The sequence below is a fragment of the Sapajus apella genome, unplaced genomic scaffold, assembly GCF_009761245.1.
Source record: "Sapajus apella isolate SASKATOON/1434 unplaced genomic scaffold, GSC_monkey_1.0 scaffold77, whole genome shotgun sequence".
In the NCBI taxonomy this organism is placed as follows: domain Eukaryota; kingdom Metazoa; phylum Chordata; class Mammalia; order Primates; family Cebidae; genus Sapajus; species Sapajus apella.
The window spans coordinates 1,300,464-1,328,311 of record NW_022437017.1 but is presented as its reverse complement, the minus strand read 5'-3'; the positions used below and the strand labels follow the sequence as shown (position 1 = coordinate 1,328,311).

Sequence of the window (27,848 nt, the reverse complement as noted above, 5' to 3'; positions counted from 1 at the left end):
GGTGAAACCCCGTCTCTACTAAAAATACAAAAAATCAGCTGGGCATGGTGGCGCATGCCTGTAATCCCAGCTACTCAGGAGGCTGAGGCAGGAGAATTGCCCGAACCCAGGAGGCGGAGGTTGCGGTGAGCCGAGATCGCGCCATTGCACTCCAGCCTGGGTAATAAGAGCGAAACTCCGTCTCAAAAAAAAAAAAAAAAAAAAAAAGAATTTTCAACATGCCCTTGATGGTGTGAATCTGTCAAAGTTCAAGGAGTCACCAAGACTCCTAGCTCAAGGGTCTCATTTCACCTCACAGCCCAGGATAGGCCCACGCCAGAGGTCAGGAAACCAGTAGCTGGGTTGAGTCTGTAAATTTAAAGCCTAATTTGGTCTCTCTAAAGTGAATATCCACTTCAGGACCATTCTGAAGAGTTGCTGAGAAGGCTGTAGGATTTATGAAATACCCTGAAGACAGGTGGGGATTCCTGGAACAGTTAATGAGACAAATTTCAAGAAGCTGGCCTTCGGAGGCTGAGGCAGGCAGATCATTTGAGGTCAGGAGTTCAAGACCAGCCTGGTCAACATGGTGAAACCTTGTCTGTGAGGGTGTTGCCACTGTACCTGTCCAGTCTGCAAACTTCTGTTAATCCACTCATCCTCAACTAACTTGGGTATGTTTCTTTTCCAACAAGTGCCGTGAACTTCATAGTGTAATTAGAGGTCAGAAAGATGGCCACTGAGCCACAAGCATAATGTTTTTTTGTGCATACCATGGGTGGGCTGAATTCAGGAACAAAAGAAAGAAGCCGATCCCTGTGTGTTAAACCATCCCAAACCACTTACTGCTTGATCCTGCCTTGGGTTTGTTTCCAGAGAAGCTGCATGTTGCTGGTGCCCAGGATTGAATCATAAAAATTGTAAGAATAGGCTTTGCTGGTGCCAGGTTTGAATAAACGTGGTTGCAAGAGCCGCATTGTTCATCGTTTCGCAGCTTTCGTTTAAAGTTAGATTGGTAGGGGCAGTGGAGTGTTGCATGTGGGTGAGTGCTGTAAGCTTCTTGCCAGCAATGTGCCTCACTAAAAATCCCCTTGAAAGGGAAGTTTCTGCTCACCCTATAGATTCCTGGATCAGTTAATGAGACAAATTCCAAGAAGCTGGCTTGGATGTCAAATTGGTCTTGGGCTTATATAGAGAAATGGGTTTTGTTGCCCTGCAAAGAAACGATAACTCCAGTTTTTAAACATTTGTTTTGGTTCAGATAATTACTACTCTTACTTTGTCCATGTGGGTCAGAAAGCATTGCTGCCATCACCTGGTCTAGGGAAGGAGGACTCAGACATGTAATGGACCGCAAGCCGGCCAGTTGTGGTCAGAGCATCTGGATTCCAGCAAGGCCCTTCATGGTTCTTTTCAAGGGTCTGCCTCTGGGAGCAGGGGAAGATGAAGTGAGACTGCCATTATAGCAAGGGCACACCCACGTTTCTCGTTTGAACAGTGAAGAGAGCAGATGGAAAGCCACATGCAGGACATTTGCTAAAGACAGGCATTTTGGATGGGGTGATATTTTGACCCAGTGATTTCTTGTTCCCCAGTGGTTGATGGGGGTAGTTTTATACCTCTAACTCTCTAGGGGAAATTTTAGTCACATGTTTTTATTAGAGATTGTCTATATCAACTGGGGTTGAACCTTAGTCTTTTAACAATTTTCAGAGTATGAAGTTTGAATATCAACACCTATAATGTGGAAATTTTTTTTTTTTTTTTTTTTTTTTTTTTTTTTTTTTTGAGACGGAGTTTCGCTCTTGTTACCCAGGCTGGAGTGCAATGGCGTGATCTCGGCTCACCGCAACCTCCGCCTCCCGGGTTCAGGCAATTCTCCTGCCTCAGCCTCCTGAGTAGCTGGGATTACAGGCACACGCCACCATGCCCAGCTAATTTTTTGTATTTTTAGTAGAGACGGGGTTTCACCATGTTGACCAGGATGGTCTCGATCTCTTGACCTCGTGATCCACCCGCCTCGGCCTCCCACAGTGCTGGGATTACAGGCTTGAGCCACCGCGCCCGGCGGAAATTATTTTTTAAGTGTCTTTATGGGCTTGTGGATATATATAAATTTAATGTGTTGAACTTGTTTTAATAACATCTTTTGAAAATGTTCAAACATACAAAAAAGGGTGATATAATTTTATGACCACCTAGGCCAGGCACGGTGGCTCACTCCTGTAATCCCAGCACTTTGGGAGGCTGAGGCAGGCAGATCATTTGAGGTCAGGAGTTCAAGACCAGCCTGGTCTACATGGTGAAACCTCGTCTCTACTAAAAATACAAAAATTAGCCGAGTGTGGTGGCAGGTGCCTGTAATCCCAGTTACTTGGGAAGCTGAGGCAGGAAAATCGCTTGAGCACAGGAGATGGAGGTTGCAGTGAGCTGATATCGCGCCACTGCACTCCAGCCTAGGCGACAAAGTGAGACTTTGTCTCAAAAAATAAAAAATTTAGGCTGGGTGTGGTGGCTCACTCCTGTAATCCTAGCACTTTGGGAGGCCAAGGCAGGTGGATCACTGGAGGTCAGGCGTTCGAGACCTGCCTGACCAAGTTGGTGAATCTCTGTCTGTACTAAAAATACAAAAAAAATTAGCCAAGCGTGGTGGCACATGCCTGTAGCCCCAGCTACTTGGGAGGCTGAGGCAGGAGAATTGCTTGAATCTGGGAGGTGGAGGCTGCAGTGAGCTGAGATCATGCCATTGCACTCCAGCCTGGGCAGCAAAAATGGAACTTTGTCTCAAAAAAATAACACAGCCTAGGTTGTGCTGTGGGCATTTAACTGCTTGTGTTTCACATATTTGTCTATCCACCTATATTCTCTGCACTCTTCAGTCACTTTATTGATTGATTAGAGACAGGGTCACACTTTGTTGCCCAGGTTGGAGTGCTGTGGTACAGTCATAACTTAGTGCTATTTCAAATACCTGGGCTCAAGCAGTCCTCGCGTCTCAGCCAAGTGTTTAGTATAGACAGGGTTTTACCATGTTGGCCAGGCTGGTCTTGAACACCAGACTTCAAGTGATTTGCTCGCCTCAGCCTCCCAAAGTGCTGGGATTAGAGGCATGAGCCACTGCTCCTGCCTCACTTTATTTTTATGATGTGTTTCCAACTAAATAGCAGAAAGTTGGAACCTTCCCTCTACATATTAACTAGAATTTAGTATTTTTCTTTGCAGTTGGGTTTTTATTTATTTTTTTCTTTGAAAATTTTTTGTGTAGATACGGAGTCTCTCTGGCTGGTCTTGAGCCCCTGACCGCAAGTGCTCCTCCCAACATGGTGAGCCACCGTGCCCTGCCTCTTTTACTTTTTAAATAATGCGGATCTTTGGTATACCAGTGAGTTGCATATTGCCAACCCTTGTTAGGAGGGAGAGTGACCTTTACTCCAGAAAGCTTGGGAGGGCCCCTTCCCATGTGATCCCTGCCACTGTCCCCTAGAAGCGATCCTGTCACCCATTAATTTTGCTTATTCTAGAACTTCATATAAGTGGAAGCATGATTCTTTTTGAATTAGAGTTGTCCCAAATGTAGCCAGTGGGACCCCGCACAAGTCAGCTCCCATGTCTTCAGGATAAGACTGTTGTAGTCACCAGCGCTTCGTTCGTTGTTTTCTGGTGCTCCAGTAGGATCTAGGCTCACCATCCTACTGCAGATTACAAATCAACTTCTCCCAGGAGCTTCGTTCAATAGGTTTTTGTTGTTGTTTTATTTTTATTTATTTATTTTGAGACATTCTGTCACTCTGTCGCATAGGCTGGAGTGCATTGGCACAATCTCGGCTCATGGCAATCTGCACCTCCCTGGTTCAAGGAGGTTCAGGAGTTCAAGACCAGCCTGGCCAACATAGTGAAACCCTATCTGTCCCTACTAAAAATACAAAAATCAGCCGAGCGTGGTGGTACGCACCCATAGTCCCAGCTACTTGGCAGGCTGAGGCAGAATTGCCTGAGCCTGGAAGGTGGAGATTACTGTGAGCCTAGATTGCACCAGTGCACTCCAGCCTGGGCAACAGAGCAAGAGACTGTCTCAAAAAAAAGAAAACTCCAAAAACTGTTGGTCATGCATAGTGGCTCATGCCTGTAATCCCGGCACTTTGGGAAACTGTGGTGGGAGGATTACTTGTGGTCAGGAGTTTGAGACCAGCCCACGCAACAATGGTGAGACCATATCTCTACAAATACATATTTTTTAAATCTCTTATGGAACTTCTAAAACATGCACAAAAGAATTCCAATACATCACCCAGCTTCAGCAGCTCTCAGTGTTTTGCAGTCTTGTTTCATCCTTCTCTACTTTCTCCTCCCTGGTATATTTCAGAGCAAATACCAGGAATATAATTTCAGCCATAAGTTTGTCTTAAATATGTGTAGAACAGATAAAGGTGGTTCTTTTCAACACAGCCCCAGTATTATTCTTGTAAGTGATTAACTAATTCCTTCAAAGGATTCCCTTCATGAACAAGATTCCCAGTGTCCTTACAACTATCCAGGGAAACTACAGCCAAGGGAACAGGCTTGGCAGAATCAGTGGGAAAAGAAGACCCTGCGGAGCTTGACTCTACTCTGGCTTAGTGAAGAGACATGGCGGGCGGAGGGGAGGATGTCCATTACCCACACGTCACTCACGCCTGGCCCTCACTGCAGCCTGAGGAGGCAGGTGTTTTCGACAGTAGGATCTGGCACCACTTGTGAGGTCTGTGGGTTATGTGCTGCTGCATGCCTCAAGTAGGTTGACTTGTTTTATTTTCTTAGTCCTCCTGCTCAGGCAGAGAGGAAACTAGTGGCTAGGCAAGCAGATTTTCAGGCCGAAGACTGTTGAAGCTTTCCCTGAGTGATCTATTGAGTGGCTCACCCAATGGTGTGAGTCCCAGGCACGTTAAGCCACTGAGTCCAGGGACTAGCTTTTCACTTGTTTCTTCCCATGTTCCCTCAGACTCCTTCCCTTCTGCTTCGCTCCCCTGTCAGGAAGCCGTTGACCCCATCATGTCCTGTTGCTGGGCTCTGCAGGGGCATTACTTGCCATTTGACCCCTAGATTTTTTTGTTTTTGTTTTGGAGACAGTTTCCCTCTTGCTGCCTAGGCTGGAGTGCTGTGGTATTATCTCTACTCACTATAACCTCTGCCTCCCAGGTTAAAGCAATTCTCCTGCCTCTGCCTCCTGAGTAGCTGGGATTAACAGCATGCATTATCATGCCCGACTAATTCTTTGTATGTTTCATAGAGGCAAGGTTTCACCATGTTTTGGCCAGGCTGATCTTGAACTCCTAACCTCAGGTGATCCGCCTGCCTTGGCCTCCCAAAGTACTGGGATTACAGGCATGAGCCACCTTGTCCTGCGACCCCTAGGTTTTATTCGTTCATTTATGTATTTCAAGATGGAGTCTTGCTCGGTCAGTCAGGCTGGAGTGCAGTGGGGCAATCTCAGCTCACTGCAACCTCTGCTTTTTGGATTCAAGTGATTCTCCTGCCTCAACCTCCTGAGTAGCTGGGATGACAGGTGTGCACCACCACGCCTGGCTAATTTCTGTATTTTTAGTAGAGGTGGGGTTTCACCATGTTGGATAAGCTGGTCTCGAACTCCTGACCTCAAGTGAGCCACCCACCTCTGCCTCCCAAAGTGTTGGGATTACAGGCATGAGCCACCTGCCCAAGCACCCTTAGGTTTTTTGTTTGTTTTCTTGAGATGAAGTCTTGCTCTTGTTGTCCAGGCTGGAGTGCAGTGGTGTGATCTCCACTCACTGCAACCTCTGCCTCCCAGGTTCAAGTGATTCTCCTGTCTCAGCCTGTCATGTAGCTGGGATTATAGGTGCCTGCTACCACGCCTGGCTAATAAATGTGTATATATATGTATGTATATATGTGTGTGTGTGTGTGTGTGTATATATATTTTTTTTTTAAATTTTTAAATTTTTATTTATTTATTTATTTTTTTGAGATGGAATCTTGCTGTCAAACCCAGGCTGGAGTGCAGTGGTATGATCTCGGCTCACTACAACCTCTGCCTTCCCTTCCAGGTTCAAGCAGTTCTCCTGCCTCAGCCTTCTGAGTAGCTGGGATTACAGGCGCATGCCACCACACCCTGCTGATTTTTGTATTTTTAGTAGAGATGGGGTTTCACCTTGTTGACCAGGCTGGTCTCAAACTCCTGACCTCGTGATCTGCCCACCTCGGCCTCCCAAAGTGCTGGGATTATAGACATTAGCCGCCGTGCCCAGCCACACCCTTTGGTTTTAAAGTTTAACTTTGGGATGTTTAAATTTGCAGTTAGATTTGCTAGGTATAGGTAGTCCTGGGTATTTTGGGAAGTTCTTGTTTTGGCCAGCTTGTCAAAATCCAGTGGCACAATCTCAACTCGCTGTAATGATGCTTGATGCTTGAGCCTTTTCGGGCTGGCTCGGAACTAGTGTAGTTGGAAGGGCTTGACAGTTGCCTGTGCGGGGTAGATTCATCTGGTGTGTATTATGCTGATGGGGTTTTTTGGTTGTTTACACGTTTGGAAGATTTCAGTATGGACCAGACTGTTTGTGTAGAGTGAGAATTGAGTAGGTGGGAGTCGGCATGATATTTAGAGACTGAAATAGTAATTATGGCTTCGTTTGTCCTGAAGGATTCTGTTGTACACTTCTGTTGTCTCAGCCTCTTCAGAGTTGAAGCTGATTTGGTTGTCATCGTTCACCTGATATTTTAAATAATGTTCACTTTTTAGGAGGTTCTTTCTTATCTTTCATTTTACAGAAGCCTTTTGGGGCCCTTTTATCTCATTGCCTTTCTTCCATGTCTTCATGACTGATGGGTCAGAGCTCCTTTCCTCTCTTTTCCTTCTCCAAGCATCAAGATTTTGACGTGAACATCTTTTTTTTGAGATGGAGTCTCGCTGTGTCACCAAGGCTGGAGTGCAGTGGTGCCATTTCCGCTCACTGCAACCTCCACCTCCTAGGCTCAAGTGATACTTGTGCCTCTGCCTCCCAAGTAGGTGGCACTATAGCTGCCCACCACCATGCCTGGCTAATTTTTGTATTTTTAGTAGAGCTGGAGTTTGACCATGTTGGCCAGACTAGTCTTGAACTCCTGACCTCAAGTGATCCACCCGCCTCGGCCTCCCAAGGTGCCAGGATTACAGGCATGAGCCACTGCACAGCCTGATGTGAACATTTCTATCTGTAGTGTTTTTTGGAGACCTGTTAATACTTTTTTTTTTTTTTTTTTCTTCGGAGTTTCGCTCTTGTTACCCAGGCTGGAGTGCAATGGCGCGATCTCGGCTCACCGCGACCTCCGCCTCCTGGGTTCAAGCAATTCTCCTGCCTCAGCCTCCTGAGTAGCTGGGACTACTGGCACGCGCCACCATGCCCAGCTAATTTTTTTATAGTTTTAGTAGGGACGGGGTTTCACCATGTTGACCAGGATGGTCTCGATCTGTTGACCTCGTGCTCCACCCGCCTCGGCCTCCCAAAGTGCTGGGATTACAGGCTTGAGCCACCGCGCCCGGCCTAATATTTTCATACTTGTAAAAATGGGCATATTTATGTAAAGGAAGATAAAAAAGAAAGTAAAATACCATCTAAGTGGCTATGGGCCTGAAGTCAGAGCTGGGTTCTAGAAACCATCTGTTTTGTTTTTTAGTGTGTTACGTAGTTAATGCCTTGGCTTAGCAATGGGTACTTGGAAGTAAAGATGTGTCCTGCTGTGTCAACAGGCCCTTTGTGAGGCAGCATGCATGTCATTGTCACTACTGAGTACCTGGCTGCTGAAATGAATCCAACTATAAATTATTTGAAACTAAAAAGATTTTCTGGTCTTATAGAGTTGAAGTATTGACACACAACATCAAGGAAATCTATCACAATTTGAAACAATAAGCAAAAGTTTGATTTCCAGACACTACAGAAGAAGTAAAAATGGTAAGTTTGTTTTTGATCATGGATACCGTTTCTTACTCATGTACAGAGATATTTGTAGCCTTTTCCGAAGCATTTGATTCCATTACCATTTTTGTTGGTCCTTTTGGATTATAAAATAATTATTCCATATTCCTTTCCGATAGTATAGAAACAAAGTCAGTTCCCCATTGCTGTCACTGCCCAGAGACAACAGCTGTTCAGTTTGCTTGTCCCCTCCTCAGTCCTTCAGTTGTGCTTGTGCAGGCTTGGTTTTTACATGAGTGATAATAGCATCATTCTGAATTGTGCCTCTTAAAAGATCAGCGTTGGGCTGCTTGCTCTCTTTACATGATTTCTAACTTAGTTCTCAAATCCCTAGCGTCCGATGCGAATTTTTGTGAATGATGACCGCCATGTGATGGCAAAGCATTCTTCCGTTTATCCAACGCAAGAGGAACTGGAGGCAGTCCAGAACATGGTGTCCCACACGGAGCGGGCGCTCAAAGCTGTGTCCGACTGGATAGATGAGCAGGAAAAGGGTAGCAGCGAGCAAGCAGAGTCTGATAACATGGATGTACCCCCAGAGGACGACAGTAAAGAAGGGGCTGGGTAAGTGATGTTTTTCTGTTGTTGTTTTCTTTCTTTTAGAGAGGGTAGCCAGGGTAGGGGTCGACATCTCTTTTTCTAAGAAACTCCAGTCTCTCTTGGGGCTTCTAGGTCCTGGTTAGACTGAATTCCTTACTGAGCTGGATGTTGGTCTGTCCCTCAGGGAACAGAAGACGGAGCACATGACCAGAACTCTGCGGGGAGTGATGCGGGTGGGCCTTGTGGCAAAGGGTCTCCTACTCAAAGGGGACTTGGATCTGGAGCTGGTGCTGCTGTGTAAGGAGAAGCCCACCACCGCCCTCCTGGACAAGGTGGCCGACAACCTGGCCATCCAGCTTGCTGTAAGTGTGGCCACCACTGCTGGAGCGGGGGGCAGGGGTGAGTCTGCTGGTCAAGGATGTGGAACCCAGGAAGATGTGTCCAACTTGGTCGTGTTCCAGGAAGCACATGCCAGGCTTGTCCTTGCCCTTGATGTGCATGCACCTTCTAAGTAGGTGATGAGCAGGGCACCACCTAGCCACTGAGCTTCTGTGGAACCTGGCTGCACTGGCTGCAGGGGTGCTCAGATGCTCTGGCAGTCATAAGGACTCTGTGCCTATTGTGTGCCATACTGCACCAGCCCGAAGTTATTGGGCATGAACTTCAACATTTAGGCTCCATTGGATGGATAGCTAGATAGCTAGCAGACTTACTATCTCTTCCATTGGATCCGAAGTGGAAAGAAAATCTTTTTCTTTCCTTTTTTTTTTTTTTTTTTTTTTGAGACAGTGTCTTACTCTGTCACCCAGACTAGAACAGTGGCTTGATATCTGCTCACTGCAACCCACCTCTTGGGTTCGAGTGGTTCTCCTGCTTCAGCCTCATGCTCCCAATTAGCTGGGATTACAGGTGCCTGCCACCACTCCCAGCTAATATTTGTATTTTTAGTGGAGATGGTGTTTCACCATGTTGGTCAGGCTGGTCTTGAACTCCTGACCTCAAGTGATCCACCTGCCTCAACCTCCCAAAATGCTGGGTTTGGGGTTACAGGTGTGAGCCATGGCGCCTGGCCAAAAATCTTTTTTTTTTTGGGACGGAGTTTCACTCTTGTTACCCAGGCTGGAGTGCCATGGCGCGATCTCGGCTCACCGCAACCTCCGCCTCCTGGGTTCAGACAATTCTCCTGCCTCAGCCTCCTGAGTAGCTGGGATTACAGGCACGCGCCACCATGCCCAGCTAATTTTTTGTATTTTTAGTAGAGACGGGGTTTCACCATGTTGACCAGGATGGTCTCGATCTCTTGACCTCGTGATCCACCCGCCTCGGCCTCCCAAAGTGCTGGGATTACAGGCTTGAGCCACCGCGCCCGGCCCAAAAATCTTTTTTATATATTTACTTTTATAAATGGAGATGGGATTTTACTGTATCGCCCTGGCAGAATTGAAACTCTTGCCCTGAAGCAGTACTGCCCCTGGCCTCCCTCAGTGCCAGGATTAGAAGTATGAGCCACCACACACAATTATTATCTTTTTCTTTTTTCTTTTTTTTTTCTTTTTTTTGAGATGGAGTCTTACTCTGTTGCTCAGGCTGGAGTGCAGTGGCGCACTCTTGGGTTCAGGTGATTGATTCTCCTGCCTCATCCTGTTGAGTAGCTGGGATTACAGACACGTGCTACCACGTCCAGCTAATTTTTGTATTTTTAGTAGATAGTAGAGATGGGGTTTTGCTTTGTTGGCCAGGCTGGTCTGGAACTCCTGACCTCAAGTGATTGACCCACCATGGCCTCCCAAAGTGTTAGAATTACATGTGTGAGCCACCATGCCCAGTCAAAAAAAATTTTTTTTTCTTTTCTTTTTTTTTTTTTTTTTTTTTTTGAGTTAAAGTCTCATTCTGTTGCCCAGGCTGGAGTGCGGTATTGCAGTTATAGTTCACTGTGGCCTCTACTTCCAGGGCGCAGGTGATCCTCCCATTGCAGCCTGCTGAGTAGCTAGGACTACAGTCATATATTACCACCTCCAGCTAAAAAATCTTAAAAAAAAAAAAATATATATATATATATATATTTGTGAAACTTGTGTAAATAATGGCCTGTGATGTTTATTGAGTGTTCAGGCCCTCAGCCAGATGTACTCTTTATGTTTGTTATTTCATCCTTCAATTAAATGGGACAGAAGATGTGGCAGAGCTGCAGGGCAGCGAGGAATGGACCCCAAGACCCACGGCTGGGTGTTTGGAGGCATCAGAACCTCTGCCAGGTGTTGCCTCCTAAGGACACAGCCCCCCCGCCCCTCCAAAAAAAAAAAAAAAAGACATGCACAAGGATCTTTGAATCTTTGATAGTCTTGCTCTGTCATCCAGGCTGGAGTGCAGTGGCAAGATCTTGGCTCATTGCAACTTTGCCTCCCTGGTTCCAGCGTTTCTCCCACTTCAGCTTCCTGAGTAGCTGGGACTACAGGCGCATACCACCACACCCAGTTGTTTTTTTGTATTTGTGTGTGTGTGTGTGTGTAGATGTGCCATGTTACCCAGGCTAGACTGTTCTTGAACTCTTAATCACAGGCCTGAGCAATCACACAGCCTTTGAATCTTATTCCTTAGAAAGAAAAACCTGATTTACTTTCACAATGCAGATTCGTTCAGGATAAAGATAAGAATTAAAATATAGAGCTAATATAATGCACAGTACTTCTGAGGAGTTACTTTCACAATGCAGATTCGTTCAGGACAAAGATAAGAATTAAAATATAGGGCTAATGTAATGCATGATACTTCTGAGGAGCTACTGACGAAGCTGTGAAATTTTTTGTAGTAATTCTTTTATTTTTTTTCCTTTTTTGAAGGTACATCAGGATAGTCGGTTTTGGGGGGGGTTTTTTGTTTTTCCCCTTTTCTTTTTCTTTTTTGGGACAGTCTTGCTCTGTCGCCCAGGCTGGAGTGCAGTGGAATGATCTCGGCTTACTGCAGCCTCAGCCTCCTAGGTTCAAGCGATTCTCCTGCTTCAGCCTCCTGAGTAGCTGCGATTATGGGCGCCTCCCACCATGCCCAGCTAATGTTTGTATTTTTAGTAGAGACCATTTTGGCCAGGCTGGTCTCAAGCTCCTCACCTCAGGTAATCTGCCTTCCTCCGCCTCAAGAAGTGCTGGGATTAATGGACATGAGCCACCACCCCTGCCCATAGTGGTAATTTTATTTTTTGAGACAGAGTTTTGCCCTTGGTGCTCAGGCTGGAGTACAATGGTGCAGTCTCCACTCGGTGCAGCCTTTACCTCTGCCTCCCAGGTTCAAGCAATCCTCCAGCCTCAGCCTCCTGAGTAGCTGGGATTACAGGCATGCACCACTATGTCTGGCTAATTTTGTATTTTAAATAGAGGTGGGATTTCACCATGTTGGTCAGGCTGGTCTTGAACTCCATACTTCAGGTGATCTGCCTGCCTCAGCCTCCCAAAATGCTGGGATTACAGATGTGAGCCACTGTACCCAGCCTACTTTTTGTGTGTGTGTGTGTTTTTAGTAGAGTCAGGGTTTCACCATGTTGGCCAGCTGGTCTTGAAATCCTGATCTCAGGTGATCCACCTACCTTGGCTTCCCAAAGTGCTGGGATTACAGGCATGAACCACTGCGTCTGGATCATAGTGGCAATTTTTTTTTTTTTTTTTTAAAAGACAGTCTCTCTTGCCAGGCGCTAGGCTGGAGTGCAGTGGCACCATCTCAGCTCACTGCAATCTCCGCCTCCCAGCTTCAAGCAATTCTCCTGCCTCAGCCTCCCCAGTAGCTGGGACTACAGGTGTGTGCCACCATGCCCAGCTAATTTTTGTGTTTTAGTAAAGATGGGGTTTCACTATGTTGGCCAGGATGGTCTTGATCTCTTGACCTTGTGATCCACCCGCCTCGGCCTCCCAAAGTGCTGGGATTGCAGGCATGAGCCACTGCACCGGCCTCATAGTGCCAATTCTTAAATTAACTTCATTCTTGTCTTTAACAAGGATATTAAGTGAAGCAAATTGGTATAAATGTTTCTAGAGTAAAACCTACATTTGTGGAAAAATTTTTATTTCTTTTTTCTCTTTTTTTAAAGGAGACAGGGTCTCTTGATTTGTTGCCACGACTCGGATATAGTGGCGCAATCATAGCTTACTGCAGTCTTGACCTCTTGGGCTCAAACAGTCCTCCCGCCTCAACCTCCTGAGTTGCTGGGACCACAAGCATATTGCCACCGTGTCTGGCTAATTTTTAAAAGATTTTTTGTAGATAGGGGTTTCACTATGTTGTCTGGGACTGGTTTTGAACTCCTTGCCTCAAGCTCTTCGGTCGCCTTAGGCTCCCAAAGTGCTGGGATTACAGGCGTGAGCCACTGAGCCCAGCCAAGAAGTAGTTCTTAAAGATGAAAATAATGGGTATTTTTCTCATTTTCGGTGGTTCCTTAAGAGGGTTGACTCACCCCCTCCCCTGACAACATTTGGCAGTGTCTGTTAACGCGTTGCATGGTTGGTTGTGGGGTGGTGGGGTGCTGTCAACACCTGATGGATGAAGACCAGAGATGCTACTAAACACCCTATCATGCGTAGTGTAGCCCTCCTCAAATAAGAATTACCTAGCCCAGAGGTCAGTTGTGTGCTGAGGTTCAGAAATCCTAATTGAGATTTTTCAATGTGTTTATCTCCTCGCAACATATTTACTTAGCTTCCTTTAGCAGAAGTATTAAAAGCTTGAATTTTCTTTCTTTCTTTTTTTTTTCTTTTATTTTTTTGAGGTGGAGTTTCACTTTGTTGCCCAGGCTGGAGTGCAATGGTGCAGTCTCGGTTCACTGCAGCCTCCACCTCCTGTATTCAAGCAATTCTCCTGCCTCAACCTTCGGGTTAGCTAGGACTGCAGATGCCCGCCACCACATCTAGCTATTTTTTATGTTTTTAGTAGAGACAGGGTTTCACAGTCTTGGCCAGGCTAGTCTCAAACTCCTGACCTCTCGAGTGATCTGCCCGCCTTGCCCTCCCTAAGTGTTGGGATTACAGACTTGAGCCACTGCCCTCAGCCAAAAGCTTGAATTTTCTTTGTCATGTTATGCACACTGGTATCAAGAAGAAAGATGGTTTTGAACATCCTTGTAGACCTGAATTTGCAGCAAGTAGATACTTTTAGATGGATCGTAGGCTACTGCACACAGTTTTCATTTCACACGGTCTGGCTTCTCACCCCAGCATGGAATTAGCAGTGGCCAGATGGCCACTCTGCAGTGGACACTGCTTGCTTTCTATGGGGTGTCTGGTTGAGGCTCCCAGCAGCCTTGTGGTATAGTTCGTGTTAAGTCCATTATAGAAATTAGACCCCTCAGTCTAAATGAGAGTGATTTATCCAAAGTTAATCACCTACTAAGGGACAAAAGGAGGATTTCCTCCTCCTGGATCCTGAACTCCTTGCTATTGCTTTTTTTTTTTTTTTTGAGATGTAGTCTTACTCTGTCGCCCAGTCTGGACTGTAGTGGCACAATTTTGGCTCACCACAGCTTCTGCCTCCCCGGTGTAAGGGATTCTCCTGCCTCAGCCTTCTGAGTAGCTGGGACTACAGGTGCCTGCCACTCCACCTGGCTAATTTTTGCATTTTTGTAGGGATGGAGTTTCGCCATGTTAGCCAGGTTGTTCTCAAAGTCCTGACCTTAGATGAACCACCCATCTCAGCCTCCTAAAGTGCTGGGATTACAGGTGTGAGCCATCTCACACCTGGCCTACCTTTGCATTTTTAAGCACCTTGTGGAAATCGATTCTTTCACTAGCTACCTCCCTCCCTTGAGTACCCAAAACGTGGCCAAAGGCCTGGCCAGTTAGAGAGATGCTGACATCCCAGGTGAAGGCAATTCCGGGATATCACACATAAGAAGTTGGCCTTTCTGCTGCAGGAATGGGTGGAGCCAGATAGAATTGTTGATTGCTTTGAGGAGAAAGTGTTTTGAAAGTTGCGTTTAATATTTTAGGCTGTAACAGAAGACAAGTATGAAATACTGCAATCCGTCGACGATGCTGCAATTCTGATAAAAAACACAAAAGAGCCTCCGTTGTCACTGACCATCCACCTGACATCCCCTGTTGTCAGAGAAGAAATGGAGAAAGTATTAGCTGGAGGTAGGGAGGCCGAGAGAGGCCGGCAGGAATTTGAAAAAGTGGTGTTCCCTTACTATTCAAATGTGCTATTCAGTTTTAGACTGCTTTGGTAAAAGGCTACGGTGTAGATTGATCACCTTTACTCTGAGATCACATCTCCCGTTGGCTTTGAGTACTTGGGAGTTTGACAAAACGGTCGCACTAAAAGTGAGTAGCACTTTTCAGAGGGGACTGCACCATTTTCCTTTATCTTCATTCTTGAATGTTTTCAAATGTGAATGTGGAAGTTGTTTTTTCATGAAGCCATTCTCTGGCTGTGAAGAAGTGTGTCGCTGATGATTTTCTGGTTTTAAAGGTGACTAGAGACAAGCAGATGGTTTCTGCATGAGCATCAGGTTGGAATTTACCAACAACCTGTGTTGCAGCTGAGCTCAGGGCCTCTTCGTTTGTTCTCTGCCATGGCTCTTTCATCATCTAAAGTGACAGAAGCACAAAGAGCTGATACAGAGTTTTGGATAAAGTTTTAAACAGCTGTCCAATTTTCAGACCACATCATTGGACCTTGCACTAATAATGTACTCACAGTCCATGGCCCGCTCCTTGTGTGCCTCTCTTCAGGCCTTATCCAAATCCCTGGCATGCAGATGGCAGAGAAATCAAACGCTCAGCTTGGCCGCAGCATAGGCTGCTGTAGTGCCCTTGTTGCTGTTTACCTTTGGTTCTCATAGCTGATTCCGACTACCAAAGCCCTTCTAGTTGATCAATGTAGGGACGCTGGACCTTTGACCAACAGGACACTCTCTGTCAAGGGCTGGGGCTAGGGCAGTCCCGCCTGGTGGGCGGAGTTGGTCCCCTTTGCTGCAGATGCCCTGGGTTGGCTATTGTGGGATGCAGAGAGGGAGTTCATTTCCTCTCCCCCGACCTTTTTAATTTTTTTCCTATTGAACATTTTAGCATAGCTAATTTATTGGGAGAACATGGGGAGGAGGCAAGGGAAGAGAATTAGAAAATAGGCTCCACCTATCTCTCCCTCCCTCATGAGATTATTCCTTTTAGAATAACTCCCCACTTTTGATTTTGTGTTTGTTTTTTTTCTTTCTTTTTTCTTTTTCTTTTTTATTTTTGGAGGGGGCCTCCAATTTTTACTATTTCCTCACAGGGCAGAGTTCAATGCGCTCTAGTTTCTCCTTCCCTGGTCCAGGGTGGAGATGAATTCAGCTTCTGGGAAACTCAGCTGCCCTTTAGAAAGCTGCCACATCCCCTTTCCACCTGACAGAAACCCCTTGGTCAAACTGTGCCTTGTCTTCTTATTCCATCCATGAATAGAAACGCTATCAGTCAACGACCCCCCGGACGTTCTGGACAGGCAGAAATGCCTTGCTGCCCTGGCGTCCCTCCGACACGCCAAGTGGTTCCAGGTTTGCATTTTGTTCTTCTATTTGTCTTTTGGTAGAGAATTCCTAAGTTTTAACTTGGCTAACTGTCACCATAAAGATTCCTTAACATTGATGATAGCCGTGCCGAACTTAGCACCTGCGGCTGTGCAGGTCCTAAAGGAGTGCACCTCAACAAATTCGACCCCAAAAGAGGCTGAGAGCGAGTCGGTGGGCTGCTGCTGCTGCTGCTGCTTTGTGTTAAGAGTAACGCCCTTATACACGTGGTGAGATCCAGCTGGCCACACTCTTGGTGGTCGCCAGTGTTGACTGTTTACCCTTGACAAAGCAGCAAGGTGACTCTTGTGGTGTTCATGTTGACCTTTGTTCCAGGCAGTGCCTCAGACTGAAGAGCCTGTGCTTTTTTCCCCTAGGCCAGAGCCAATGGGCTGAAGTCGTGTGTCATTGTGATCCGGGTCCTGAGGGACCTGTGCACTCGCGTGCCCACTTGGGGTCCCCTCCGAGGCTGGGTAAGGCATATTGCTATGACTGCTAGGGGTGGTGTGTGCAGAGACTCTCTGATATCCCAGAACACTTGATGGTCATGGGGCAGGAGTGGCCCCTTCACATGAGTCTGGTGTGTACTCTTCAGAGCTGCCTGTGGAGCACTGAAGGGTACCCACTAGACACACATGAAGGGCACACAAACTCCTGCACTCCACACTTGGGGTTTGGGTTGGGGCAGTGTGGAGGTCATACAGCTCAACCCCAGGAGGAGGCCGGCCAGGAGGTGGGAATGATCCCTCTGGAAAGGTTTGCAGATGCGCTTGCACAGGGGCAGTTCTGGCCAGCTTCCCCCCCCCCTGCTTTTTTTTTTTTTTTTTTTTTTTTTTTTTTAAAGCATGCAGTTGAGATGTTTTTTATATTTGTAAATGGTTAGGTCTTAAGTATAAGGGACTACATTATAGCCTCAGCTTGGTCTCTGAGCACACACAGCCTGAACGGTGTCATGTCTGGTCCTTGAAGGCCCCTGCCCTAGGTGCCCTGGCTCATGTTTATCCCCAAGGCTTTGACTTTACCCACCTGGACAGCTGTGAGTTGCGTGTGTACCCCCATCCACTTAGGCAGTGACAGCTCTCTAGTGATGGCCGGCCCCATCCTGTAGACTCTTGGCTCACTGTTCCTCTTCCCTTTCAGCCTCTCGAGCTCCTGTGTGAGAAATCCATTGGTACGGCCAACAGACCGATGGGTGCTGGCGAGGCCTTGCGGAGAGTACTGGAGTGCCTGGCGTCGGGCATCGTGATGCCAGGTTGGGGACCTTGTGCTTTGCAGGTTGCAGGGAAAGGACAGGGTTCCAGGCCGCCTCTTGGCGGGTACACTGACTGGGTTAGGGCAGCACTAGCCCCATGTCCATTCCCTAGAGCTGAAGCATGTGACTACCCTCTGGCACCATCATATCCAGCCCTGACCGGGTCCGCAGCTGTCATTCAGAGGGCGGATCCGGGGCAGTGGTGACCCACTCCCACGTGAATTTCTTGCTCTGAGACACTTGTGAATTATTTCTGTCAAGGGCTGGACGCCGAGTGGGTCACCGAGCTCGGCGTGTTTTCCAGAGCTGGGTGTGGATGGGGCGCGGGGGGTAACACACCTAGTTCCCTCTGCCAGCACACCTCTTCCGAGATGCTAAAAGATAATCCTCTGCATATCTTCCTTGTTTCCTGCCTTCAGATGGTTCTGGCATTTATGACCCTTGTGAAAAAGAAGCCACTGATGCTATTGGGCATCTAGACAGACAGCAACGGGAAGATATCACACAGAGTGCGCAGGTATAGTCATCGCCATTGCCAACGTGCGCCCTTACCCAGTCTGTAATCACTGGCTTCCAGTTCCATTACTGGGTATTCCCAGGGTAGCCCCTGGACTCATAGGCTCAGGTTGGGGACTGAAGGCAAAGGGATCGTGTCTGATACAGGGCGCCCCAATCTGGGCTGCTTCTTTCCCCTGGTGCCATGCGTGGTTGTCGTCAGCCCCCTCCCTTGGCCTGCTTGAGTGCCATTTTCAGACACCGAGTGGTGCTGGGAGATGTGTTTGCTGTGCGGACTGCTCTGGGGACCTTCCCCTGCAGGACACCACATGGCTCCGTGTGGCAACCAGTCCCCAGGTTGGGGTCTCCTGTATTCCTCTGGAAGGGGGATGGTCACAGGCTGGCCTTCCCCCACAGCAAGGCTGGGCTTGAGCAGTCAGGCTCTCCCCTGGCTCTTGGGGAACCCCATGCTGTCGTAGGGGAGACCATTAGCAGCCCTTGAGCTCCACCCCTCCTCAGAAGGCAGTAGTGAGTGCACACTCCGTGGCCGGGAGCACAGGGCAGCTGAGTCAGAGCCTCTTCCCCTTCTCCAGCACGCACTGCGGCTCGCTGCCTTCGGTCAACTCCATAAAGTCCTGGGCATGGACCCTCTGCCTTCCAAGATGCCCAAGAAACCAAAGAATGAAAACCCAGTGGACTACACCGGTAAGCTTGTGGCGGTTGCCTGATGGCTGGGGCTCCAGGAAAAGTGGCCACCTACATCCCTCAGCTATGCCCTGCTCTCTCCTTGCAGTTCAGATCCCACCTAGCACCACCTATGCCATTACGCCCATGAAACGCCCAATGGAGGAGGACGGGGAGGAGAAGTCTCCCAGCAAAAAGAAGAAGAAGATTCAGAAGAAAGGTACAGGCCGGGCGCGGTGGCTCACGCCTGTAATCCCAGCACTTTGGGAGGCCGAGGCGGGAGAATCGCTTGAGCTCAGGAGTTTGAGCCCAGCCTGGGCAACATGGCGAAACCCCGTCTCTACAAAAAATACAAAAATTAGCCGGGTGTGGTGGCGTAGCTGTAGTGCCACCTACTTGGGAGGCTGAGTTGGGAGGATGGCTTGAGCCCGGGAAGTGGAGCTTGCAGTGAGCCATTCTGGCACCACTGCACTCCATCCTGGGCAACAGAGTGAGACCTTGCTTAAAATTAGTGTTGAAACATTATAAAAGCTAAATAGATAAAAAACAGAACGGAAGGCGCAGACCCCCGCTAGTGATGTCGCTTTATCCATCTGGTCCTGTGAAGGCTCACCCTGCAGCTGTGGGCGCCTGCTTTTTCCTTATTTTTGTCAGCTGTAATTTCTAAGTTCTTTTAGCAATGATTAAGTGTGATGGGGATATGGAAGATGAGTAGGATGGTGGTGCCACAGCTGGAGGACCCAGGAGAGGTGTAAGCTGGGCAGCGTGTGCCTTGCTACCCCACCCACTGTTACCCTACAGAGGCAGCCCCGGGGGTTAGGATTGACAGAGCTGTCTCTCGTGGAGACCTGCTATCATGCTCATCAGAGCCACCTTGCTATTCTCTCTGTAGAGGAGAAGGCAGAGGCCCCCCAAGCTATGAACGCCCTGATGCGATTGAATCAGCTGAAGCCAGGGCTACAGTACAAGCTGGTGTCCCAGACTGGGCCTGTCCACGCCCCCATCTTTACCATGTCTGTGGAGGTTGATGGCAATTCATTTGAGGCCTCTGGGCCCTCCAAAAAGACGGCCAAGCTGCACGTGGCTGTTAAGGTGAGTGTGGCCAGCATCACCGTATTCTAGGGGCAGAACCATGGTCTTTGTTTTGGGCCCCTTCTGAGCCATTGTCTTCTCAGGGAGGGCATGTAGATCCTAAAAAACAAATGCTTAGATCGGGGTGCGTATTTGCCAAGTCACATGTGGCAGGAACACCTTCCGCACTGTGGCTGGCAGGCAGAGGGGTGCCGAAACGTAATTGGGCATTATGGCCTCTTGGAGGCAGGAGCTGAAAGGAAAAAGCCCTCCAGATGGCTTGCCAGGTGCCTGTTGGGCATAGGGAGGCCCTGTGTGCATGGCTCCCAGGCTGAGCCCTTCTTGATGGGGACATTGGGGGTCTGGCCACCTCTGCAGGTGTTACAGGACATGGGCTTACCAACGGGCGCCGAAGGCAGGGACTCGAGCAAGGGGGAGGACTCAGCCGAGGAGACTGAGGCGAAGCCAGCAGTGGTGGCCCCTGCCCCAGTGGTAGAAGCTGTCACAACCCCCAGCGCTGCCTTTCCCTCAGATGCCACTGCCGAGGTGAGCACATGGTGGGCGCTGGGAGGGACTGCCAGGACAGAGCAGGCAGTCCTGTGTCCCATCAGCAAGGTGGTTACTGGTCCTTGTTAATTCCCCCAAGAAGCCACTCTTTCAGGCCAGGAGCCCACAGTGCTGTCCTCTGAACCGTGTTTGGGAGGGACTGTGGATGTTTTCCCAGCATCCTAGGCTATTCTGGGGTGGCCCTCGGTTGAGAACTTCCTGTTCAGAGAGGAGGCACGGGCAGGGGATGCATTGCTGGGGCTGGTCGGAAGCCCTCACTAGAGTCAGTGGAGACTCTAAGCAAGGGCTGGCAGGGTACAAGGAGCAGAGGCTCTGCCTTGATGCTGCCACTGCTCCTGTGTGGCTGGAAAGCCCATAGCTGAGTTTGTTGGTTTTCTTTTCTGTTTTCCCTGAGAACGTAAAACAGCAGGGGCCGATCCTGACAAAGCACGGCAAGAACCCAGTCATGGAGCTGAATGAGAAGAGACGTGGGCTCAAGTACGAGCTCATCTCTGAGACCGGGGGCAGCCATGACAAGCGTTTCGTCATGGAGGTGCGCAGCCTGGAGCTGCCCGCTGGGGTGATCCCGTGGGGAGGCCTGGGGTCCCCCTGCCTGTGGAGGGAGACACTGGGTTACCCCCTGTCTGCACTTTGCAGGTTGAAGTTGATGGACAGAAGTTCCAAGGTGCTGGTTCCAACAAAAAGGTGGCAAAGGCCTATGCTGCCCTTGCTGCCCTAGAAAAGCTTTTCCCTGACACCCCTCTCGCTCTTGATGCCAATAAAAAGAAGAGAGCCCCAGTACCCGTCAGAGGAGGTCCGAAATTTGCTGCTAAGGTGAGCAGTGGCCCTTGAACCTCCTGGCATTGGGCATAGGTTCTCCTGCAACCTGAGCATGAGGGGACCGTCTCTTCCCTGTGTTCTCTCCTCTTAGCCACATAATCCTGGCTTTGGCATGGGAGGCCCCATGCACAATGAAGTGCCCCCACCCCCCAACCTTCGAGGTCGGGGAAGAGGCGGGAACATCCGGGGGCGAGGGCGCGGGCGAGGATTTGGTGGCGCCAACCATGGAGGCTACATGAATGCCGGTAAGGGCCCTTGTACTGCACTGACCTGCGTTCACCCACGTGCATGCCCTGGGAATAAGCCTGTGGCGCCCCTGGGGTGGGCCCGAGACACTACTGGTCCCCGGTAACCCTGTCTGTCCCCTTCCAGGCGCTGGGTATGGAAGCTACGGGTACGGAGGCAACTCGGCAACAGCAGGCTACAGTAAGTGTGTGTTTCTCTCTGTCTGACGTGGGAAGCAGCTGCAGTGTAGCTTCTGGGCCTGAGTTAGCACAGGGCGGCTAGAGTAGCCTCGTGGAGGCTTTAGGGGGGCACACAACCTTTTTGCGGTGATTAGGTCAGATGGCCCTTGAGCCCCCCATCCCTCAGTGGGATTGATTCTGTGTTAACACACGAACTCGTGTGACTGCAAAGTTCCTTAAAAGTTAGCATTTTAAATTTCTCTGCTTTAAGCCATGCGAAGCACCAATCTTGTGAATATGCTTTTCCGGCCAGTGCACAGCTCTTGTCTTGAGAAGGAGCCTTCATTGGGGGGTTACAGGAGCAGAGAAATCTAAAACATGAATTTCAAATGTGGCGCTCTGTGCCCTTTTTCAAAAGAATTCTAATTTCTTCTCTCTGCTCTGTCTCCCCCTTTTGTAGGTGACTTTTTCACAGACTGCTACGGCTATCATGATTTTGGGTCTTCCTAGAGCGTCTAAAAGTATTGCACACAAAATCAACTTTTTACTCCAATTTCCTCCAACTCCAAAACCCAAAGTGTCCGTGCTGTGTCCCTGTGCTTCACTGGGTTTCTCAACCGTGGCTTTTCACCGCAGCTTGTCTGAAACTCTTAGCCTGCAGAATTTAAGACAATGGCAGTTTTTATCGTGATTTGCCTTTGAACTTGGTCCTATTGAAGTTCACAATAAGTGGAAAACAATTTTTTCAGAGAATGTATTTTTGTGCAGAATTGCACAGAATTCTAGAGACAGCGTTGTTCGGCATCAAGGCAAAAGCCCACCTTTGCTTTTTATGGAAAGCATTACTTTATTTAAAGAGATAGACAATGACGCATTTTAATCTACCTTTGTCTTAATTTACAGCAGGTTTTGTATGAATTTTTAACCTTTTAACAAACTCCCAAATCTGGTTGATGCCTTTGACAGTGATGAAAACGATTTCACCACATCTGAATCCAGAGAAACCGGCTTTTTTTATTTCTTATGAGCATGTTAAAACGTTGGGAACGTGTGGGGAATTGTATATTGCGCTGAGTTAACTTCTCTCGCCTCTTGTAATGCCCTGGTGGGTTCTTGTTTGGGAATGCAATATTTTGTGGCTGGTTTAGCTAGAGAGTGAACTCTCAAAGGTATCAAAACTGTGCTTCCATTATTAGTTCAAGAAACAGACAGGCTTTAAGGGGTAGATGATGTGAAATTTTGCAAGTCCAATTACAGCTGCAGATGCATGGGATTCTGGATTTTTTTTTGTTTGTTTTTAGTTTAATGGGACGTTAAAAGTAATCAAGGAGAAAGAACTGTGATGTTCCCTGCTTTTCCAGTAAAGGGCTGGCTTTTGCTTGGGCAGAGCTGGTGCTGCTGGGTCCAAAGCTGCCACAGACTCCAAAGGCATAGAAGTTTCTGTCTTTGCAAACACACATGGAGTCAATGACTGAGGCCCTGTTTCCTGGCAGGTGCCCTCCTTGGAAATTGGTTTTGGCTCTGTTCAGTGGTTCTTTTTGCAGCAAAGCCTGCCTCTGTGTTGACTTGCAAGATTTTGCGTTTATTTGGGCAAAAATTGGTCAAAATGGTTACTACGTGATTTGTTCCCAGAGGTTTGAAACATTCAGTGAAACTTTTTAAAACTTTCATTGCATGATGTATTTTTTTTTTAGAAAGTTATTGTTTGAGAATAATGTCTTTTTTTATACCAGGAAATAGTTATCCTGAATGACGTTGAAAACTCCCCCTCCCCTTTATTTTTTTTTAATCAATACATGTGAAAGTAACAAGCCCTCGGCCCTTGCGTCTTCATTCATTCCCGGCTTCAGGCGGGGCGAGGTGGTGTGCTCAGTGCAGGACACTGGGGAAGCTGGGACTGTGGGCTATGTGGTATAGGTCCTGGTGGGGGGTTTCTGAAGATCCCATCCTCCCAGTCTCCTCGCTGAGCTGCCGCATGTTCGCTTTCTGGCATTGTGGGACACGTCCTCCCCCCGGTGTCTTGGCTTTCTGATGGGGGGTGAGGGAGGAAGCCTGCCTGTAGAACACAAACTGGCCGGGCGCGGTGGCTCACACCTGTAATCCCAGCACTTTGGGAGGCCGAGGCGGGCGGATCATGAGGTAAGGGGTTCGAGACCAGCCTCCAACCAGGTGAAACCCCGTCTCTACTAAAATAAAAAAATTAGCCAGGCATGGTGGTTTGTGCCTGTGATTCTAGCTACTCAGGAGGCTGAGGCAGGAGAATCTCTTGAACCTGGGAGGCAGAGGTTGAAGTGAGCCAAGATTGGGCCACTGCACTCCAGCTTAAGCAACAGAGCGAGACTCAGTCTCAAAAAATAAAAATTTTTAAAAAGACCGAAGGTTGCAGATAGTTCTGTCCACATTGTCATGCAGGCAGCCCACCGAACCAGCGTGGGGTACACATCTCCCATGGGTGGAGGCATATGAGGACTCCCAGTTACCCCACCCAGGAGGCAGTGGATCCTTGGTGTCCTCAATCTGGGAAAGGAGGACAGGCTGTGTGGGAGCCTCCCTTCCCTCCCACCCACCCTGGACCCAGCGGTCCAGGTACCCTGGCTGGCTGGGCAAAGGTGGCTGCATTCACAAACCGGCTCTGAGAGCCCAGGAGCTCAGCTGCGCCTGCTGAGTGCTTGAGTGTTGCCTAGCTGGGCTGGAGAGCCACCACCATGGCCTGGCCTCCAGCCTCATCCAACTTATGAGCCTTCCCACTCCTACTGTGGAGACCCCCTGTGTGGGGCTCCCTTGCAAGGCTTGGGATGCAGCATTTCCTCAGCTGGTGCCATCCCCTTTGCTCCACCGGAGCCTCTGAAGGGGCCATGTATTGACAAACCTAGTGACCAGAAGTGGCGTCTTGCTGCTACATTTTCAGCTTGTGGCTGAGAATGGTGGCTGCACTGCATGCTCTCAGCCCTGCCACTCAGTCCCATCTATGCCTAGCAGCTGTGCTGAGGACAGGAAAGGGGCCTCAGGGGTCACCAGGGCTGTAGGTCTAGGCTTCACTCAGCTGTCCTGGCCCCAGCCATGGCCAGGCTCCTCTCCCACCCCCCAACACATACACACTACCCCCACTGCCAGGCTGGGCTCGCTGACATCTGGAGTCACAGGCTTGCACGAGTATCTCAAGGGAGGTGCCTGCACCATTGATTGAGTCTCGATTTGTCTTCCAAGAACCAAACCAGCGCAGACCAGTTGGTCTTCCCAGGATGATGACAGTCCAGGGGACTCTTTAAACAGCATCTCCTGGGGGCCTCCAGGCCTATGCCTATGGAGCCTGTTCCCAGCACAGCAGGGAGGGGGGTGGCCACTGCTTCTCTGGGGCTTTGCTTTTTCTGTCACCATTGGGGACCTCTGAGTAGCCGTCAGCTAGCTGTGAATGTCGTCTCACGCTCGGAGTCCATCTCATTGTAATGTTGACATCCGCTGCAAAAGCTGCTGGCGCGTGCTGCTTGGCAAAGCCCCATTGTTGTCGTCAGCTGCTGGGTGAGTGGAGCTGAAGGCTGGGCCGGCCCAAACAGCTGCACTAAGGACGGGAGCCACTGCTCCTCTCCCTCCTCGTCCTGCTGCCTCTGACCCAGGCTTTTGGGTCAGCCTTCAGGGCCCATGGTTGCCACCTGCCCTTCCCTCCCTTCCCCCTGCCCTTTCCCATCCTCCGCCTGACCCACTGCCTCCCTGTTTAGGTCAGTTCTACAGCAACGGAGGGCATTCTGGGAATGCTGGTGGCGGTGGCGGCGGGGGCGGTGGTGGCTCCTCCGGCTACGGCTCCTACTACCAAGGTGACAACTACAACTCACCAGTGCCCCCAAAACACGTTGGGAAGAAGCAGCCGCACGGGGGCCAACAGAAACCCTCCTACGGCTCAGGCTACCAGTCCCACCAGGGCCAGCAGCAGTCCTACAGCCAGAGCCCCTACAGCAACTATGGCCCCCCACAGGGCAAGCAGAAGGGCTATAACCATGGACAAGGCAACTACTCCTCCTACTCGAACTCCTACAGCTCTCCCGGGGGCGGGGGCGGATCGGACTACAACTACGAGAGCAAATTCAGTGAGTTGGCTTCCAGAGCCCCTCAGCCAAGCTGGGTCCAGGCCCCAGCAGGGCAGCCCATGGAGTGGCGGAAGCTCGGCACTGCCCGGACCTCTGGCTGAGTTACTAGGCAGAGGACAAGTGGTGTTGGCTGCGGGCGGGTGCTAGGAAGATGGGGCACGGGGCCCCATGGTGCTGTTTCCGCCACTCCCTCTGGTGGTCTCTGAAGGCAGAGTTAGCTGAGGTCTCTGTGCCGAGGCCCTGGCTGTGGGTGAGGCCTCGAGGTGATCTGGGACTGGCTTTAGAGAGTTTTGCATCCAGACCCTGAAAGAGCCTGACCTCTCTGCTACCGCCTGTCCCTCTTCCTCATGCGCAGACCCAGCAGGCCGGGGCTGCACCAGTGGCCTGGTGGGGCTGAGTAGGTGTGTCCTTGGGACCCAGCAGCTATCAGCAGCAGGCCGGGGAGTTGACAGAGGCTGCGCTGGGTACGTAGGTCAGAAGGGGGTGCTGTGTGTCTGATGCTGCTGGCTAAGGAGAGGTGGCTACTGGGGTCTTGTGTGCTTCCTCAGCTGCTGCTGGGAAGCTTGGGCTACAGGGCAGATGGGAACACAATCCAGAGCAGGGCTTTGGAGCTTGGTGACCAGCCCAGCCCAGGGCCAGGTGACCCTGCAGGGCTCCAGCTGACGCCTAGCACTTGTCTGTTGGGCTGATGCGTGACATTGAAGCAGGCATGGAGAGGGATAGAGGCCCAGGGTCTGAGCTAGGGGCCGGCTGCATCCAAGTTGCACCACAAGGCCCCTGGGCCGCCCCAGTTGTGTCTTTCCTGGGGCCCCTTAACCACCCCTGTCTTCTCTCCCTCAGACTACAGTGGTAGTGGAGGCCGAAGCGGCGGGAACAGCTACGGCTCAGGCGGGGCGTCCTACAACCCAGGGTCACACGGGGGCTACGGCGGAGGTTCTGGGGGCGGCTCCTCATACCAAGGCAAACAAGGTGGGCTTGGAGCCCCGGGTGGCACAGCATGGGGGGCCCGGCAGCTGCAGTGAAGCGGGCTGTGGACCTGGTGGGAGCAGACAGCAACACAGGCAGGGCTGCAGTGGCAGGTGGGCCTTGTGAGAACACACACTCGGGTGCACTGGCAGCTGCTAAGGCTTTTGGGAGTGGCCAGTGAGCCAGCAGTGTTCCCACTCAACCCCTGGTACCTGCATGAAATGTCGGTGACTCTGAGGTCAAATAGCTGTTCCCCCTGGTTCTGGCCAGTAGCTCAGCCATGGGCTCAGGTAGCTTTCCCCAGAAATGAGGGTCACAGTGGTCCCATCTCTCAGAATCTTGGTGCCAGCCTGATCCAGTGATGTGTGGCAGGCAGGCAGAGTCGCACAGGAGCCCACGTGTCTTGCCCACCTGCATCCTGGCTGAGGCTTGGGAGTGGGCTGCCTCCCTGAGCCCCGCTGGTGGCTGGGCCCCTCGGCTCTAACTCACCACTCTCTCTCCTAGGAGGCTACTCACAGTCCAACTACAACTCCCCCGGGTCTGGCCAGAACTACAGTGGCCCTCCCAGCTCCTACCAGTCCTCACAAGGCGGCTATGGCAGAAACGCAGACCACAGCATGAACTACCAATACAGATAAGCCCCCGAGGGGCGGAGATTTCTACCTTCTGCACTTACTCCCCATCAGAAGATCGAGTTTTATGCATCACAGTTAACATGTCAGCTGGCCCTCCAGGCTCCCGCCCCCAACCCGTCCTCGTTGCTGTGTCGTGAGGTGCAGCGGGTCACCCTGTGGCCTGTCCTGTGACCCATATTTAGCCGTGTTTGGGACTCCGTGTCTTCAATGGTTTGTTAGTTGCCATTACAACTTTGTCTGGGTAGAGTTTTTGAGTTCTTGCAGTTCAGTATCCCTCTGTCTATTCACACTTGGTGTTAGTGGTAACTCAGTTTGTCTTTAAATAGTTACGGAAGGGATACGTCATCTGTTAATGCTTTTGTGAAGTGAGTTAAACGAGCTTTCTGTATTTTAATGCTTTAGTGTTTCAGTTTTATAAGTGAAGATTTTATTTTAAAAACCAGTGGGAAAGAGTGGGGGGTTTCTTTTTATGTCTGGGTCATTCAGGCAGTACATCTGAATTAAGCTGAATGTAGACAAATAAAGAAAAACAAAATTGCGCCCGTCTTAGGCCTGGGTGTCTGACCCACCAGCAGTGCGATGGGCAGGTTCCCCTGCTCTGTTCCCACTCTTGGAAAAGCAGGGTGGGCCATCAGGATGGTCCCTGGTCCCTAGAGAGGGTCCAGTTCCAGGCTTATAGACGTTTTACTCATGCTCAGCAAAGTCCGGTTCCTGGTGCCCTGGGCTGTGTAGACCCAGTGTCCCACCAGGCCCCAGGCTCCAGGCTCCCACCATCTACAGAGGGGCTTACAGTGCCCATTCTTGTGGAACTCGTGACAAAACAGGCAGGCTTTTTCTGCTCCCTGATTCTGGTGTAGTTCTGAGT

At 49.7% G+C, this 27,848-nt stretch overlaps 1 protein-coding gene across 8 annotated transcripts in view; it reads left to right on the top strand.

Moving 5' to 3' along the window:
* The window catches only part of ILF3 (interleukin enhancer binding factor 3), a 36,984-nt gene extending 9,463 nt beyond the window's left edge, over positions 1-27,521 (top strand). For 2 of the 8 annotated variants that reach the window (XM_032251780.1, XM_032251782.1), the window contains 19 exons: positions 7,826-7,922; positions 8,281-8,510; positions 8,671-8,848; positions 14,452-14,599; positions 15,905-15,996; positions 16,386-16,481; positions 17,149-17,260; positions 17,680-17,777; positions 18,349-18,460; positions 18,549-18,659; positions 19,332-19,531; positions 19,889-20,056; positions 20,472-20,609; positions 20,714-20,890; positions 20,988-21,141; positions 21,269-21,322; positions 25,017-25,382; positions 26,223-26,351; positions 26,853-27,521. In XM_032251780.1, the coding sequence (XP_032107671.1) occupies positions 7,920-7,922; positions 8,281-8,510; positions 8,671-8,848; positions 14,452-14,599; positions 15,905-15,996; positions 16,386-16,481; positions 17,149-17,260; positions 17,680-17,777; positions 18,349-18,460; positions 18,549-18,659; positions 19,332-19,531; positions 19,889-20,056; positions 20,472-20,609; positions 20,714-20,890; positions 20,988-21,141; positions 21,269-21,322; positions 25,017-25,382; positions 26,223-26,351; positions 26,853-26,986 (2,700 nt within the window). In that variant the 5' untranslated portion in view covers positions 7,826-7,919 and the 3' untranslated portion in view covers positions 26,987-27,521. Of the gene's footprint in view, positions 1-6,795; positions 6,818-7,825; positions 7,923-8,280; positions 8,511-8,670; positions 8,849-14,451; positions 14,600-15,904; positions 15,997-16,385; positions 16,482-17,148; positions 17,261-17,679; positions 17,778-18,348; positions 18,461-18,548; positions 18,660-19,331; positions 19,532-19,888; positions 20,057-20,471; positions 20,610-20,713; positions 20,891-20,987; positions 21,142-21,268; positions 21,323-21,760; positions 23,114-25,016; positions 25,383-25,737; positions 25,847-26,222; positions 26,352-26,852 lie in introns of those variants that run through there. The other 6 variants (XR_004260901.1, XM_032251781.1, XM_032251783.1 and 3 more) reach the window with 6 other exon arrangements.
* The last annotated feature ends 327 nt before the right edge of the window (positions 27,522-27,848 follow it).